This window comes from Balaenoptera acutorostrata, chromosome 17 (genome assembly GCF_949987535.1).
Source record: "Balaenoptera acutorostrata chromosome 17, mBalAcu1.1, whole genome shotgun sequence".
NCBI classification, from domain to species: domain Eukaryota; kingdom Metazoa; phylum Chordata; class Mammalia; order Artiodactyla; family Balaenopteridae; genus Balaenoptera; species Balaenoptera acutorostrata.
This window is the reverse complement of record NC_080080.1, coordinates 8,812,656-8,831,834: the sequence shown is the minus strand read 5'-3', so window position 1 is coordinate 8,831,834 and position 19,179 is coordinate 8,812,656. Positions and strand designations below refer to the sequence as shown.

General features: G+C 42.1%; 1 protein-coding gene across 3 annotated transcripts in view; it reads right to left on the bottom strand.

The window, feature by feature from the left end:
- Positions 1–19,179, bottom strand: part of TMEM71 (transmembrane protein 71) — a 34,991-nt gene that overhangs the window by 11,328 nt on the left and 4,484 nt on the right. For all 3 annotated transcript variants that reach the window (XM_057532383.1, XM_057532384.1, XM_007188897.2), the window contains exons 4-7: positions 18,463–18,675; positions 16,821–16,993; positions 5,752–5,937; positions 2,086–2,161 (exon numbers count right to left, since the gene is read on the bottom strand). In XM_057532383.1, coding sequence (XP_057388366.1) covers positions 2,086–2,161; positions 5,752–5,937; positions 16,821–16,993; positions 18,463–18,675 — 648 coding nt within the window. The remainder of the gene's footprint in view (positions 1–2,085; positions 2,162–5,751; positions 5,938–16,820; positions 16,994–18,462; positions 18,676–19,179) is intronic.

Genomic DNA, 19,179 nt, shown 5'->3' with positions numbered 1-19,179 from the left:
TGTTGTCATCTTTCACTTATATAATATCCATGAGGTTCATCCATGCTGTTGCCCATAGGAATAGTTCTTTTTTAAAAAACCAATTATTTACTTAACTACACTTTTTTACTTTAGAATAACTTTAGATATACAGAGAAATTGCAAAAAAGAATACAAAGTGTTCTCACATACACCACATCCATCTTCCTCTGTTATTAGCATCTTACAGTACATGGTACCTTTGCCATAATTATAAGGAACCAACATTGGTGCATCACTAATAACTCAACTCCACACTTCATTTGAACTTTACAGTATTTCCCTAATTGATCCATTTTCCAGCATCTCACGTAGGATATCACATGACATTTAGTCATTATGTCTCCTTAGGCTCCTTTGGGCTGTGACGATTTCTCAGACTCTCCTTGGTTTTGATGACCTTGACGGTTTTGAGGAGTACTGGTCAGATAATGTGGAGAGTGTTCTCCAAGTTGGGTTTTTCTCATGGTTAGACTGGGGTTCAGAAGACCCTAGAGGTGAAGTGCCAGTCTCATCATATCAAGGGTACCTGCCATCAACATAACTCATCCCTTTTGATGCTGACCTTCATCATCTGAGGTACCATTTGTCAGTTTTCTCAACTGAAAAGTTTCCTTTTCCCCCTCTTTCCAAACACTACTGCTTGGAAGCAAGTTTCCAAACGTAGCTCAAACTCAAGTGATGGGGAGTCAATTTCTCCTCTTAAGGGAGGAGTTTCTACAGAAATTAACCTAAGAGGAACACTTTATTAATAGTCCTGTGAAATAAAGAAAAGTGTCCATGATCAGCTAAGTTTGAGAAAAGCTAAGTTAAATAATGCTAAACAGGTTTCTTCACCACATTATTTCACTGAGACTTTATTATGCTAATACACATTGTGATCCTCCAAATTGGGATATATAATGCAGAATTTTGCAAATGTATTTTTAACTACAGGACTCCCCCCAACCCCTTTGTGTTCTTCTGGCTCCATTATGATCTAAAAATACTTCTCAAACCTCATAATTATCTGGGAAGCTGTTTTAAAGTACGGATTCTCACTCGATCTAAATTGGTATCTCAAGGGATGGGATCCAGGACTTTGTATTTAAAAATACAACTCCCCCAAGTGATCCATGTGATGTGAGATACTTGATCATCAACAGGAGGGACTTGAGAGGAAGCAGCACTTACTGACTGGAGTTCAAGGACCACAAAGACCCCAGGAGGTACCATTCATCCCTGTTTCATTGTTTCAACAAGTATCCATGAGGCCCTAGCACAATGTCTCTGTTCTCAAGGAGCTTACAATCTTGTAGGGAAAGACGGATCATTAGCATTTAAACAAGTGAACACGTAATAGGTCAGGTGGTGATAAATGCTCCGAAGAAAAGCCAAGTGAGATGTGTGTGACAGAGAATGGTATTCTATTTATACAGGGTTGTCAGGGAAGGGCTTTCTGACAATGTGACATTTGGACAGATTCCAGAAAGAATTAAGGGCACAACTTATTGTTTCTCCAGACAAAAAAGACTGTAGTAGGCAGAATAAATAGCAAGCGCAAAGGCCCTGTGGCACAAATGGGTTTAGCACAGATGGGACTTGATCACCGCCCTGGAGACTTGGGCAAGAAAAGAATAGGAAGGACACGCTGGACAGAGGGTAGAACAGAAACGTGCCTATAACCAGGCAAGAGCGTTATGTCCTCTGAGATGCTGAGGAGACATTTTATGTGAGGATATAAAAATATAATGGGAAAGATGGAGTCCCAATGGGGACTTCACGTGCCCTTGAACTCCAAGTAGGGTTACTTAGACTGTATCTGTAACAGGGTGTCACTGAGGATTTAAACAAAGGATAATGCATGGTAAAAATCCAATTTCTAGCAAGATCCACTGCCTTTGGTATGTTTTGTGAGATAATGGGAGGAGGGAGGTGATAGATAAAAAGGCAATGGACAGATAAATGAACAAATCTTAACCACAGAGCTACCTAAAATGCTTTGCGGAACAAGGCAAGGAAATCATCAATCAATTACAGCTTCATTAATTATGAAACACAACTGCATGAACATAAAATCTGAATTACCTTGCACAGGCAGAAATAATTAAGCATGCAGCAAACAGATTTGCTTGAAAGGAAACCTCTCGTAACAAACTGGTTTCTAATAGGAAAAATAAAAAGAAATGAATTAGAACTCAAAAACATGGTTTTCAGAGGTATGTCAGCTCAAGTAATTTGTCATAAGTAATAAGATAAAATTATCAAATGTTGTACAGGGCCATTCATTACAAATTTCCTGAAAATGATCAGTTTTGTCCTATCACTAAAAAAATGAATAAATGATTACATTACATAAACAGTTTGGGGCTTGCCTTTTACTTTAATGCTGGGAAAAGGCTTTTTAGAATGTATGCTAATGTCAGAAATCTAACTGGGATGATATTGATAATAATATTAATGCCTCAAATTTGTGGAGTGACTTATGATTCACAAAGAGCTTTCCTACATCAGTTCATTTCATCAACACGACAAAAGCGTGAGGCGGGAACCATTATCATAGCTCTGCAAATGAGAAGACCAAATTTCAAATGATGAAATTCGTCCAAGGTCACACAGCTATGAGGTGCCAGAGCCAAGACTGAAAAACCACATCTAGCCAGAACACCATGTTTTGCCTAAAATGGGGCAGGGAAAGAGAACGGCAACTTGGCATACTGGGAGTCTCTAAAGGGCAAAAAAAGAGAATAAATATTCTGAACTATCCGTCCTTACGAAACTCTTTGCTATTGTAAAATATTTCAGTGCTACTAAGCCACAGTGGAAATGACTGCAAATCCTCCAGAAGTTATAAATGGAAGAGTTAAACCAGTTGTGACCCTGAGTATTATTCTAATCACCTAAAAGGAATCAGAGCTAGTTTAAGGATTGCCACATAAAGATCTAAAGGAAAATAGAACAAACCTCAGCTTAATCTTTGCCAAATGCTTCAAAAGCTCAATTTTTGTTTAAATAGTTGTTTAAAACTTGGAATGACTTTGAGCTATGAACGCGTTTATTTTTGCCATTTGTGCTCTGAATGGAGATCGAGTCAGCTAACAAAAACCTACTTAGTCCATAATGCGGGCAGAACACTGGAGACTGGCAATGCAAAATATAGCAGTTGTGAATGACGTCACTGCACATGTACAGTATTTCATGTATACTGTGATTTAAATAAGTTATTGTGGGTTCAGTTGAACACTCAACCATCATTCTAAAGTGTGTTTCTATTCTTAGCCTCCTCTGATTTCATGTAGAATTTGAAACCCATTTTCTCACAGAAATAAGTCTAGCTTGACTGCGAAGATCACTAGACTTGAATACTGAAAGAAAATTGGGTTTAAATTCAAGTTCTATAAAGATATGCATTGTGTGATTGTGGACAAGGTATTCATTGATTCATTCCATCAGTAGCCGTTCACTTAGCATTGATTTTGGCTTAGTTCAAGTGTAACCTCCTTCAAGAAGCCTTCCTGGATGCCTTCAACTCCCCCTTGGCCCTTAGCTTCTCCCTCTTTATAATCCCATTATACCTCAGGCCTGTCTCCATCAACAACCTTTTCACACTGAATTAAAATTGCTGTATTCTTTCTCTATAATTCCCCACCAGACTATTGAGAATAGCCGGCACGTATTTGCTGTTCTTTGGTGGCAGTGCCCATATTTTCCTTGGGAAGCCCCCTCTCCCCTTCTCCTAGTACATGGTCCCCATGGACAGACTGATTTCCCTCCCAGTCTTTGATCCACTCCAAGCCATTTGGAGCTTTACATATTTATTGACAAAGGGATTGGTTTTGCCATGTAAATCGGACCCTTCCAGAACCAAGGAAACCTGCCCTTTTGTCCTAACTTGAGGAGCCAATAATCTCCTTCTGCTGGCCTTGAACATGGGAAGTTGTAGGTACAGAATCAGCAGAAACTACCATGGAGTAGTAAGTAGCATTTTAAAGAGTGAAGCTGACACAGAAGAAAAGAGACTTGTAGAGACTGACAGAAACCTGAAATGTTTGCCTGGAATTTTTAATAATATGAAGCAATACATTCAATGATTGATTAATCCATTTTGAGTTGGATTGCGATCCGCTGGAACTCAAAAAGCCCTGAGTGATGAAGATGATGCCATGTACGCCTATATCCCTAGCATATGAACCATCACCTGAAACAGCCTGCACACTCAAAACCTACATGTGAAGGAGATAAAATAGGATCAAATGGAGATCTTGTCCACTCAGGGCTTCATAGCCAGGTGAGGCAAAGGAAGATGGCGTCAACAGAGAGAGAGATACACGGTGCTGGGTGCTATGGCATCTCAGGGAAGCCAAGTGCTACCTCAACCCCCCAGCAGGGGGCAGAGAAGGCCCCACAGAAGCGGTCTCCTCTGAACTGTACCTTGAAGAAAGAGTAGGGGTCTTCCAGGTATAGCCCGTGGGAGACATTCTAGATACAACAAAGAACATGTACAGAGGCTTACTTGACCTGTCAGAACTTGAGTATTCTTATCTGTAAAATGGAGATAGCACACTTAACTGGTCCACCACAGTCATGGAGCCCCTGCTCTGTGCCAAGCACTACCTGGGTAAGTTTAAAATCTACAGATGCCTAAGACATGGTGCCCATCCTGAAGGAGCTCACAGCATGATGGGTGAGATACAAAAGTAAACATGCAAGCTCAGTGCAGGAAATGGGCATGGAGGAACACAAAAAGGGGTCACTTATCACCTCTTCCTCAGAAAACAGGGTGGACTCCCTGGAGGAGGTGGCTGTGAAGCCTTAGTAGGTGTTGATCACCGGGAGACCGTCTAAAAAATAAACACTGCTTTCTCTGTCATCCCAACACCTTGAAAGGGAACTAAAAAACCCTCAACACTTATCTAATAGCTGCACTGGGAACAAAATAAAGCATAGCATATTGGTCTTTGGGAGAAGAAGTGGTCAGTGAAATAAATATTCATGATTTGGGGAAGGCAAACAAAGAGAAGATATTATTTTTCCGTTTAACCTCAATCTTATGTAATCATAACGTCACATTTTTGGAGTGCTTAGTATACACGATGCTAAGTGCTTGACACAGATTATTTTAGTCGTTTACAAGGTAAGCACTATGGTTATCTCCATTTACAGATGAAATTTTGGAGGGTTGGATAAACTGCTTCTGAGTTCCAGCCAACAAATGGGCACTGGACTTTGAACCTTGGCAAGCTGAAGATAGAGCCTTGAGGCGACACTGTGTGCAAACATGATTAATCTGATATTAGCAAGCTAGAAATTAAGGGAGATGCTTGCTGAATTTATTTCAGATTTACTACTGACAGGAAATACCAATGCCTTGATATCTTTTGACTTTCCTTGCTGGGGGCATAGCATGAAAGGACGTTCTTTTCTTTCTTCCCTTCATTTTCTTCTTATAGAGTATGTCAAATGCACAGCTAAGTAGAAAGATGATAATAATGTACACCTGTGTACGCACGACTCCGCTTTAGCCAAGCTTAACATTTTGCCAAATGTCTTCAGGGTTTTTAAAAAATAAATAACACTGCAAACCCAGTCCTTCTGGTGCCTCAAAGGTGACACCTCCAAATCAATCACCTTCTCTGCGAATGCATCACATGGGCACAGGCTGATATCAGCACCTAAGGGGACATTAGGCATCTCTGGGCCCTGAAAGGAAGAATTATTGGGGTGTGGCAAAGATTTAAAAAAAAAAAAACTCACTTGGATGATCCAAAATGTTTTCCTGGAAATGTTCAGAAGCTGTGAACTGGGACTGAGGAGGCAGGTTGTGGGAGTTTTCTCCGGGACTCCGAGAGGTGACATGGCTGGAAAAGGAGGTTTTCACAGACTCTGCATCTAGCTTCTCTGACTCCCAGTTATCCGTCAGAGAACAGTCAAAACCACCTCCTGGAAAAGCAGAAGGGATCAGTGCTTGTGTGTGTTTGTGTGTGTGTGTGTGTTTTCGGTGACTAATGATCATAACAATAGTCTCAAGAAGGACAGAGAATTGGAACTGAACGAGCAGAGATATTTTTTTCCTAACCTCTATTTTCATGGCATGTCTGGATCATAAAGTGACTAAGGCAGCCCACAGGTGACAGCCCCAGAGAAGATGCCAAGCCAGAGTTCAGGAAGGAGAGTCAGGGTAGAGGGGAAGGCAAAAGCTTCATGAGCCCCGGGGCGGGTGGATCCGTTGATTCATTCAATGCGGAATTATTGTATAACTGCACACAGGACACAGTTCAAGAGGCTGGGAGTCGGAAGTCAAAGTAGATACTGCTGTGCCCCACTCACAGTTGGAAAGGGACAGCCACGCAAGCCCACAGCTAAGAGGCACCGAGGTCATCGCTATGTGGAAGCCTGGCAGAAGGTGTCCAGATGGAGCCCAGGAGGGAGTGTGTGAGTGCTGAAGTGGAAACTTGAAGGATGAGTAGGAGTGCTTCCAGAGAGACAGCAGGAAGAGGGCAGGCCAGGCAGAGAGGAGAAGGAGGGAGAGGGGGAGGAGGAGGGGAAGGGGGGAGGGGGGGAGGGGAGAGGGGGAGAAGGCAAGACATCAGCCTGGGAGAGAACGTGGCGGGTTCCCAGAAGAGGGAGGCCTCCTACGTGGTCAGACAGGAAGTCCTGGAAGATGGTTCTGGCTGGACTGCTAAGAGGGGGTCAAATCACGAAGGGCCTCATGGGTCGCACTCACTCAGGAGCTAAGATTTATCCTCAGGGCAACTTGGAGCATGAGTGTAACAGGAGGTACCTGGTGTGTTGAAGTGCTCACTCAGCAGTGAGAGATGGGAGAGAGGACCCTCCCCGTTTTGGAAGCTGGGAATGACTGTGGAACTCCGAGAGACACTTGGGGTCCTCAAATAACAGTGCTTCTTAACCAGAAGTAATTTCTCTCCCCAGGGGACATTTGACAATGTCTGGAGTCATTTTGGGTTGTCACAACTTGAGCAGGGGAGAAGGGATGGGGTGTCACTGGTATCTAAGGAAATAAAACCCGGGGATGTTGTGAAGCATCCTATAATGCACAGGACAGGCCTGGATACTGAGCTAATGAACTGATGCTTCTGGACACGGGAATTCCTGCCAACCCTGCCGGTTCCCTCCCACCCTCCCACCCACAACTTGCTGCCTCTTGACAAAGCAATCTGTAGAAGCATCCCTGCTGGTTGCCATAGAAAAAGGAAACAGTAGAAAGTGAAACAAGCAGAGCATCCAGTAATGATCAGGTTGCAGAGGAGGTCCTGGACCTTGTTCACTGCAGCACTATTCACAACAGCCAAGTTATGGAAACAACCCAAGTATTCACCAATAGGCAAATGAGTAAAGAAAATCCTGCCATTTGTAACATCGTGGATGAACCAGGAGGACATTATGCTAAGTGAAATAAGCCAGTCATAGAGAGACAAATACTGCATGATTCCACTTACACACGTGGTATCTAAAATAGTCAAAATCAGAGAAGCAGAGAATAAAATGGTGGCTGCCAGGAGCTGGGGGAGGGGGCTATGGGGAGTTGTTCAACAGGTATAAGGTTTCAGTGATGCTAGATGAATAAGTTCTAGAGGTCTGCTGAACATAGTGGCTATAGGCGTCAGTGAGGTATTTTATGCACTTCAATATGTGTTGAGAAGGGAGATCTCACTTTTTGTTCTCAGTACGAAAAACAGACTTCCCCCAAACCCCCCACAGAAACAAAAAACTCCACAAGGAAACTCTGGGAGGTGTTGCATGTCTGTTGCCTTGACTCTGGTGATGGTATCAGGGGGGTTTGCAAACGTCCAAACTCATCAAATTGTACACACTAAATACATACATCTGCATATATCAATTTTACCTCAATAAAGCTGTTTTAAAAAAAGAGAGGAAGCTACATGGTCAAATTAACATGGACGTGAGAAGGAACTGGTAACTTTCATGGCTGATTATATATTCATGAATGGCACTGAAGTAAGATCTGGGGAGATATGGTTGAGGATGTGACAACAGTAAAAATATTCCTGTGCTGTCATCCAAGGCTGCTCTGTTGAACTTATGCTTTGCCACTGAGAGTGAGATGAAAGAAAAATGTATCTCATGTAGAATACTGGAAATATTACACAGAATTTTCTACAAGAAGAGGTGACATTAAAAAGAGAAACCACAAAAGAATCTTAACAAAAAATGATCAAGGAATTTTCATCTCTGAAAAGACACGGTTTGCCCCCAATTCACGCTTCCCCTCACTGACATTTTTTTCCCTCTAACCTTAATAATAAATGAAAGAATCATAATGCAGAAAACATTTCAGTAAATAGTTCCTTGGTATTATATTTGAAGATATTAATTTCATTCTGTTCCTCCTGATTTAGTTAAAGTCAGGGTAGTTGACTCCTGTTTTAAAAGGATGAACCCATTTCTCCGGAGTACATTCCCTATCCTTGCAATGTAGAATGGGCATTTGTTTGCTCTAGAGGGAAACACAAAGTGACATACAGATGTTGCCATTAAAGATATTTACGGAAGAGGCACTAGATCAAGAGAAAATCGCAGACCTCAGGCGAGGGTGCCTTGTCTGAGGTCATCTTGTCTTTCTTTCTTGGGACTGGCAGAAATAGAGCGGGAAGTCCTGATTCGTCCTCCCTGCATGAATCCTAGATCCTCTATCAATATGACTCACGGGCTCTGGGGATGCATCCCAAATTGCACTATTGGGCCTGGGGAGCCACAGAATGCCATGGCTAAAGAATGAATTGCAGCTAATGAGGAGAGGTATCTCGACACAGCTGTGGAAGGGGTGAGCTAAGGATAAACTAAATAGGCAACAACAACAAAAAAACATTTTTAGCCTGAAAAATGAAGCAAAAGAAAATCAGAGGAAGTAAGTTTTGATTGCATCCATTGCCCAGAGAGAAAACAGCAAAACAATTTAATTTTGAATTCTTCTCTAGTCTTCTAACTCGGCGACGTTTCCAGAGAAAAATAAATTGCTGATAAAAGTCACGGGGTTTTGGGTAAATCCGGAAAATAAGAAGTCTGGGGAAGATTTGATTACAGTTGACAGCAGAAATGAGAGCTTTCAAAGTCCTGTGTGTGCGCACCCGGGCTGACTAATTACTGATTTGGAGGGGGGTGGTTTGATTTGTTATATTTAGAAGATATTTGGAAACCATGAGAATTTTAACAAGATACCTCATGCACATGCGGTGCTGCTGTGGTCCAATTGCTTTAAGGTTGTTTGGACATATTTTGAAGAGGCAACTATGGGAAAACAAGATGTTAATTTACAAATTTGTGAAACTCTGCCTTTAGAACAATGATTCCCAAACTTTAGGCATCCAAGCATCATTTTCCTGATTTTTGCCACATCCCGGAGCCTTCTTAACTCCTAGCCATTTCATATTTTCTTAAGTTGTTTCACGTTAGTCTTTTACTTTAAAGGAAACTGTATATCAATCATTTAAATGCCCTAAAGAAAAAGTAAATATAAAAACAAGTACAGTGAAAATGAGACCTTATTTAATTTGCACTAAATACCTTTGTAGGGGAAAGCTCTGAGCCTGTTCTTTGTTAAAAGAGAGTAGTGAGTGTTCAAGAGTCTTAAAGCAACTGAGGCTCTAATCTGAGCCCTTCTCCTTGGTTTTATCAGAAAGATGGTGAGATCTGGAAGAGGAGTCAGAGCTTCTGTCTCACTGAGAGATTCAACATTCACTACTGTTGTGTCCTAGAGGCGTCTGCCGCCTCACCCACACTTTGGGGAAACGTTGCTTTAGAACCAAGAAGAGACTTGCCCCATGTGTTCCGGAAAGTCAGCCTAGGACCAAGAGATGGATGTTCCAAGTGCATAAGATAGGTCAGCAGAAGCAAACCACTACTGCAGCAGTGTTACCAATGAGAGGAAGATGCAGCCCACCCTTAAAAGGCAAGGGGGTTTTGATTGTGTTGTATACTAGTATCCAGGAAAGAACAGTGAAATTAAGAGAGTTATGAAGTACTGGATTTGGAAAAACCTGGTTTTTATAAAATAGAATGGAATGAAAGCCTAAGCCCAATATTGCTGACTTTGCCCCCTGAAATAACAGAACTCTATTGAGACAATCCTTTGGCAACACGAAGGTCACGGGAGTAAAAGTAAGCAACTCAGGGTTGAGCTGTGATTCCTTCAGGGCAAAAGAAGGGCAGACCCCCAACCATTACCAAACACCACTTTTGACAGGACCATCGCAACATGCAGTGTTCTTGCCCCTGCTCTGGCACCTTATCGTTTTGATTAGGACCTTGTTGTCTTTTTACCAACTTAATTACTTGAAATGCTAATATAGCCTGTCTCTTTGCTGTTTCAAGGCTGTGATATATTTTCCTAGTGTTTTGGTTTTTAAAAATAAGTAAGGTTGGGGCTTCCCTGGTGGCGCAGTGGTTGAGAATCCACCTGCCAATGCAGGGGACACGGGTTCGAGCCCTGGTCTGGGAAGATCCCACATGCCGCGGAGCAACTAGGCCCGTGAGCCACAACTACTGAGCCTGCGCGTCTGGAGCTTGTGCTCCGCAACAAGAGAGGCCGCGATAATGAGAGGCCCGCGCACCGCGATGAAGAGCGGCCCCCACTTGCCGCAACTAGAGAAAGCCCTCACAGAAACGAAGACCCAACATAGCCATAAAATAAATAAATAAATAAGGTTTAATTTTTCCTCCAGAAAAAGAAAAAGAAAAATTCATAAGAGTCCAAAATAGGCAGATCCATGCAGACAGGAAGTAGGCTAATGGTCTACTAATGGGTAGGGGGACAGGAAATGGGGCACGACTGATAATGAGTACGGTGTTTCTCTTTGGTGTGATGCAAATGTTCTGGAATTAGAAAGTGGTCATGGTTTCATAACCTACTTTGTGAATATACTAAAACAATCACTGAATTGTACATGTTAATATGGTAAACTTTATGATATGAATTATATCTCAATTAAAAAGTAAAGAGGGCTCCTCACTGTAGGTATCCATGCCAATCTGTCAGGGATGCCAAGAGTTGGCAGGATCACCTCTAGTTGCCTTTTTTTTTTTTAAACATCTTTATTGGAGTATAATTGCTTTACATTGTTGTGTTAGTTTCTGCTGTATTCTAGTTGCCTTCTGATTGAAGATGCCGTGCATAACTTTTTTACCAGAGACTTCTTTAAGGCTCCAGGACACTTGACCTCTTTACCAAGCGGCACACCCTTAGTCATTTCTTTATATGCTCTTCTTTCATGGCATCATGCTGTTCTGGTCCTCTGCCTGAGAAACTTTCCCCACAGTGCCTGTCCTGGGTGTAGCACAGTGAGCACATACTCAAGATGCCTCGGTTTGAGGTCAGCCTATGCTACTTACTAGTTGCATGGTCCCATGAAAAGTATCTAATCTGCCTTAGATTTTCCCTCGGTAAAATGGGGATAATCATAATACTCTCTCCATGTTGTTGCAAATGGCAGGATTTCCTTCTTTTATAAGGCTGAATAACATTCCACTGTATGTATATGCCACATTTTCTTTGCCCATTTATCTGCTGATGGACATTTAGATTGTTTCCATTATCTTTGCTATTGTGAGTAATGCTGCAATGAATATGGACTGCTGATAACTCTTTGAGATCCTGATTTCAATTCCTCTGAATATATATCCAGAAGTGGGATTGCTGGATCACATGGTAGTCCTATTTTTAATTTTTTTAGGAGACTCCCTACTGTTTTCCATAGCGACTGTACTAATTTACATTCCCTCCAGCAGTGCACAAGGGTTCCCTTTTTTCCACATCCTCACCAACAGGGATGAACCTGAAGCACATTGTGTTACGTGAAATAAGCCAGACACAGCAGGAGAAATGCTGCATGATTTCAGTAGTCCAAATTTCAGTTCCACAAGATGAATGAATCCTAGAGGTCTGTACAGCACAGTGGCTATAGGTAACAATTCTGTGTTGTATACTTAGAACTTTGCTAAGAGGGTAAATCTTACATTGTGTTCCTAACACACACACACACACACACACACACACACACACAACTAATACTCCCTCATAGACTTTGGAGAGAAGTGATGACATAACATAATGGATTTGTTGCAATGGTGCTGGTCCATAGCACTCATTACTATTAGGGATAATTATTACTGGAGCTTCTGTTTAACCTCCTAAATCCCTTTCTTAACTCTCCTTTCTGCTCATCCACTTGTTTTCCTCCTTTATTCCAAAGACATCTACTACTTCTCATACTGGCTTCCAAATCAATATCCAGATCCTTCCTTACTCCTGACTTCTTTTCTTACACTTCCAAACCCCTACTGGCTATCTGTCCACTTCCCATAAGTACTACAAATTTAACTCATAAGAAACAGAATTCAGGGTCTCTTTTCCTGACCCCAATCTGTTCCTTTTTGCCTTTTTAGAGCTAATTCATATTGAGCAGGACACCAGACCCTGTGCTAATATGTCCTTTCCATGAATTATTGCATCTCCTCCTCACAGCAATTCCACATGTTACTATTTTTCTTATTTTATATACGTAGAAATAGAAGATCAGAGTTGTTAACCTACTTCCCCCCAAGAACACTCAGGTTGGAGAAGGTGATTCAAGGACTTGAATTTAGGTCCGTTCAGCTCAAAAGCTCATCGTCCTCATCACTTGGCCAGACTGTCTTCCAGGCCTTGGTGACAGGCAGAACTTTTCATGCAGTTCCCCGAATTAAACACATCCGTTTTCTTTGATTCCTCCCACTTTCTCATCACTACATTCGATCTGTCACCAGCGTGTCAATTCTACCTCGAAAAAGATTCCTTCAGTCTCTTCCCTCTATTTCCAGAGCCACTGTGCCTGGTGTGCCAGTTGGTTTTAATTGCCTCTGAGTTCCCACTAGGTACCTCCGTCCAATCTTCACTTCATGGTGCTGTAAAGGCAATCTTTAAACATCTAAATCTGATTGTGTCATTGCCTTGCTTAAGAGCCTTCTACTAGCAGATGTAAGCTATTAGATATGGAATGGATAAACAACAAGGTCCTACTGTGTAGCACAGAGAACTATATTCAGTATCCTATGATAAACCACAATGGAAAAGACTATCAAAAAGAGTGTATGTGCAAAGCAGAAATAGAGACACAGGTGTAGAGAACAAACTTATGGACATCAAGGGGGGGAGGGGGTGGGATGAACTGGGAGACTGGGATTGACATATATACACTACTATGTATAAAATAGATAACTAAGGAGAACCTACAGTGAACTCTACTCAATGATCTGTGGTGACCTAAATGGGAAGGAAATCTAAAAAAGAGGGGATATATGTATACATATAAATGATTCACTCTGCTGTACAGCAGAAACTAACACTACGTTGTAAAGCAACTCTACTTCAATAAAAAATAATAAAATAAAATAGGCTTCTAAAATATCCTTGATCGATTAGATAAAATCCAAAGTCCTCAACATGGCGCAGAAGTTTCTTCAGATATCTTCAGTCTATCATTCCAGGCCCACTCACCACAACCCTGCCTCTTTCCCTTATCTTTGTCCTGTTTATACATCCTTGTTATTGTGGGGAACTAGGATACACTCAGTTTAATTACTAGTTTGTTAACATAAGGAATTGTTTCTTCATTTAACAAGCACTCTATTTTTTAAAATGAATCTAGTGTAACACACACACACACACATTCACACACAAAAACTGGTGAAATCTTAATGGTCTGGCATCAATGTCAATTTCCTGATTTTGATAATGTACTACTGAGTAAGTTTTACCAGCAGGGGAAGTTGGGTGAAGGGTACACAGGTGCTTTCTGTATTATTTATTTTTCAACTTCTTATGAATCTATAATTACTACAAATCAAAGAGCTTTCACAAAAATAATATAGTATTTGAGCTGTCTGCCCAGGAAGCAGGTTGAGAAAAATAGTGGACATGTAAGGACCATATCTTTAAACTATTATATGGTTGTGTTATGTGACTCTTCTTGCTTGCTCTTTGGGCCTGGGCTATGAGGTATATGCTGGAAAGGAGAGGAAAACCCTTACTGGCAATAGAGCAAAGGCTGGGCTTTCAAACTAGACAGACCTAGGTTGAATTCCAACTCTGCTGTTTATAAACTAAATGAACATGGGCAAGTTACTTAACCCTGAACTTCAATTTTATCATAATGATAATAAATATGATAACATGACCTAATTCCTAGGGGACTTTGAGGTGTTTAAACATGATAATGTACATAAACAAGGTAATATATAGATAATAATATAATACATAAATAACATAAACAAGACAGAACATAAAGTGCTTAGCATATAATAAGCACCCTTGACTGCTCTCTTTCTTTCTCTCAGCCCAGGTCAGCAAATCCTGTTGGCTCTACCATCGAAATGTATCCAGAATCCTTCCCATTCTCACCGCCACCCTGCTAACATCTTACTTCAAGCTGCCATTCTGTCCCACCTGAGTCACTCTGACACCTCTTCACTGGTTTCCTTGCTTCTGCCCTCTATACCTACCTTACATCTAACCTGAACACAGCAGCCAGAGCTATGTTGTCAAAATGTAAGCTGAATCACATTACTCTTCTGCTCAAAATCCTCCAGCGGTTTCTCCTCTCACTCGGAGCGGAGAGCAAAGCCTTTGAAATGGTCTCACAGCTCTCACCGTCCTTCCACAGTGGCTGCCACCCACAGACCTCTGAGATCCTGACCTCTCTTCCCTCACTCACTCAGCCCCTCGCAGGCTCCTAGGCCAGAACCTTTGCACTTGCATTTCCTCTGCCCGGATTGTTTCTCCCCAGATGCTTCACTCCCACGTTTAAGTCAGTGCTCAAAAGTCACTTTCAGGAAGGCCATGCCAGTCACCCCACCTAAACTTGAAATGCCCATCACTTCCTCCTTTGCTGCTCCACACTGCTTACCACTTTCCAGCATGCTACGTAATTTACGTCACTGCATTCCTGCCAAGGAATCCAAGTTGCGTGTGAACAAATAGTTTTGTCTGTTTTGTTCACCGATACGTCCCAGTGTGTAGAACGATGCCTGGTACCTAGTTGGCCCTCAATAAAATCTCCCAACCAAGTGAACAAATGAATGAATGAATGAATGAACGAATCCCAGCATATGAGCAACAGGAGTGAAGCGGCAGAACTGAGGAAGAGCGTGGTGTTCAGGAAACAGCGCAGATCAGTGTGATCAGGTCCAATGCGTGTATGTAAGGGACCTGGTCTCCCTCCTTCCCTTCCCGGAAGACATCCTGAAGAGCCCTCAATACCCCGGGCCTCCACTGCGTTGCCCCCATACTCTCCTCACCCTGTTTCTGCTTCTCTTCTGCCTCTTCCAGTCGGCCACCAACAACCTCCAGGTCAATGATACCAGTCGCATCCTATTTAACTTTGGGGCATGACTTGCCACCATTGACTACTCCCTCCCTCCCGTATCACTGTTTCCCCTTGCTTTTCATCACACGCCACTCTCCTGGTTTTCTTCTCGCCTCTCTGGGTGCCTCTTCTCTATCTCTTTTGCAGGCTAATCCTGTCCTATTCACCCATTCAACGTTTGGATTTGTAAAATTCCGTTCTAGGCTCTCTGTTAGCCAACTCTACTCTCTCCTGATCTATCTCATCCACTCCACGGCTTCAGTGACCACCTAGACTGAGATGGCTCACAGACGTATAGCTCGAACTCAGACCGTCCCTCTGACTCGCCCCAGGATGTCCTAAAGGAACTTAAACGGAATATCTTCCTAAACCATGCATGTGGTCTTTCCTCACCCAGCAAACCTATTCAGTAGACTCCCCAGACCCTAGCCTTTTCTGTCTCTTGAGCCCAGAATGCTCCTATTTTCCCCCTTTGCCCCAAACGCCCCCCTCGTTGTCCAGAACTCAGCTCAAACGCCACTTCCACAGAGATGCCTTCCCTGAGTTTCTGAATGGGTCAAATCTCCCAGGACATCAGATACCTTTTCTTCATAGCACTTGCCATAATTATTATTTTATATTTGTGCAGTTATTTAACAAAGGTCCGGGTCTCACCACACCCCTGCCCCAGTAAACTAGAGACAGGGGTTATATTTGTATTCACCCTTTTATTCTCAGTGTTAGCACGGTGCCTAGCAGATGGTAGGTGCCCCATAAATACCCTTGGTTTCCATTCTAGTGATAAAAATAATTATAACTGCAAATTATTGAGTACCAGGCATTGAACTATGCCTGACATTCATTGTTCCACATAATCTTCAAGATAGGCTTTGAATTCCCATCACTGTTTACATACATATGTGTATATATGTATCTATACATACATATTTAGATATATTAATATTACATAATGTGTATTACATAATATGTATAATGATATATCTAATTATACATATAACATATATTTCAACAGGAAGATATTATATATATGTATTACATTATTATAACTATGTATACATATCTTGTCTTAAAAATGAGGAAATTGAGACTTAGCAAAGTTAAGTAACTATCACAATCTACCCAAACTAGGACACGAACCTTGATTCCAGTATTCTTTCTCCACCCAAATCCTGTACGGAAAAGATCCATTGGAGATGTGCAAATATGTCCCAGGTATTATCAACTTAATAATTTACACATTGAAATTAGGCTATTTTGCATGACATGGAGATAAATGCATTTGGATTATATAAGTAGCATGGAGAGGACTTTAGGTGAATATTTAAAACGTGGTTCATCCTCTACATCAAAATGACTGTCGTCTCTGGATTTTACATTGGTCCAGGACCACATGGCTGCTACTGCCCATTTGGAAATTTCACCACGGAAAAAGAGGTTCAAACTCACCGTTTTCATTGCAATGGTTTGTTTCCAGCCTCCTGACCCCCTCCAACCAGACGTCCTCATTGGCGGAAGAGTCAGCATTACCAAAGATGCTTCCATGCAGCCAAGATTCAGACGTACTGAGGTTGAAGAGAGAAGAAAGAGAACGGCGGATTCTCTTTTTCTTTCTAAATATTCTGGAGAGAAATGAAAGTAGCAAGTGAATCATGAGCAGGAGTCAACTCAAGGTCAAGGCGGAGAATTTAGTGAAAATGGATGCACAGGGCACATCTCTACCACGCAGGTCCGTGAAGCTCATTTCACTTGTTTCCTCCGTTAATTCCAGAGAAGTTTCTTGAATTTCTGTGTGTGCCAGGTGCTTGGATCAATGTCAAGTATATTGAGATAAAAGACAAAACCTTGGGTCAAAAAAGTTCATAATCTAGTATGGGAGAAAGGCAAAAATAATGCAGATCCGGCTAATGCTTTCACTGACCTCATCATGTGCCTGGTGTCTTTCTTAGTGATTTACATATAGTAACTCACATTATCCTCAGAACAGCCCTGTGAGGTAGGAACTACTGTTACCTCATTTCTCAGATCAGGAAACTGAGGCACAAAGAGTTAAAGAACTTGTCTGAGGTCATACAGCTAGTAAGTGACATAACAGGGGTGCAAACCCAGGCAGTCTGGCTCCATCCTGTCTGCCCTTGATTACTGTGCTCTGTGGATGTGTGTTCTGACCGCATTAACCGAGGCTGCTTTGAGAGCACCAGGAGGGGTATTGCTAATCTGGAGTCAAGGGAGCCTTTCTGGGATATATGAACAAGAAGTCTCATATTGAGTCATGCTAGGAAATGAGTCAGGAAAGGTAAAAAGAAGGCGGATAATGAATAACCTTGACTGTTATGTGAAGGAGTTGGAATTTAACATAAGAGCACAGGGAGATCACTGAAGTATGTCAAGGGGAAGGGGGTGGTGGTGACGTGATTTGGTAATTGCATTTCCAAAAGATTTTGATTCCCCACACATCCACACTCCCAACAATCCATCTTCTACCTTGTAATCAGTGTTATCTTGCTAAGGATGAATCTGATAATTTGTCAATAGCTCCTCTTTTATCTACAGAATAAAGCCCAACCTTCTTAGGCTGGAATGTAACCTCCTCAATCCAGCCCTGCTTCTGGGCTTAGTCTCCTCTCTTGGGAGAGCAGCCCTTTCCACCCTAAGTGGTAGCCCTCCCAAACTATGTGCCATTCCTCTCACTTTGTATCAGGGTATCTTAGAACGCCATTCCTGTTCCCTCTTTCTGGAAGTCCTCTTTCCTACATCTATCTTAACTAACAGCCTGCACCTCTCAAGACTCAAGTCAATCATCCTCATCTCTAGGAAGCTTGTATTAACCTGTCGCTCCAAATAAAATGGGCCTCCTTTCCTTCTCCCCTCTGCTACCCTCTATCCAGGCTTCTCTCCCGGCACCTGTATCGCTTCATTACTTTCTTTTGTTTTCATGTCGGCCACGCCTGCCCCTTAGGAGCCTGTGTGTTTCCACTATCTGGAGCAGTAATGGGCTCCTTATAAATGACGTTGAATGAACAAATGAATGAATGAATAATTAACGTTTGGGTTGGACTTCAGATCCTTTTACCTAACCTCCTCTACTTACTTGACTAAGTTCTCCTTGTACAGGACACTGGTCTGGGAGGGCCTCAGAGTTATGTTGCCATCTTTGTCGCAGAGAAAACTGTCTTCAGTCCAGATGTAGTAGCCATTGGTGAGGAGTCTGGGACTTCGGCGACAGGCAAAGTGGGAGCCTGTCAGGGGATCTATGGTGCAGCACTCAAAGGAACTGTCACCATCCAGGAAATCACAGGCAAAACTGAAGAGGGAATGAGAGAAGACCTTTCAATCTCCATCCGGTTCAGCCAGTCGCACAAAAACCACATTTCCAGTCACTGTGAAGGAAAACCACCTCTTTGCATTCCTGGCTACCAATTACTTCTGCACCCCTGAGACTGTCTCTCTTAAACTTCTGACTTACATCTCTTTACCTGCGAGACAATTGAGCTACAGCACATTTAGTGTTTCTTTCTGTTTTAAACACTTTGATGAAAACTTGGGGCTAATCAGTTTCTTCACCATATGATACCCCTCATCCTTGGATGGAAAAAATTGCAAAACAGCCTACCTGGGATGTTGGAAGCTCAGAGCCTCCTCCACCCGACCCTTACTTCGAATAACCCTCTGAATGCTATATCCTTACTCTTGTCACTCTAATAGATAAATCATAACTACACAACCACCAGACATATATGAATTATAGGAGAACATGCAGTCAGAGAGATCTTTTTGGCTTTTGCCCATTTCCCTCAGGTCAACCACA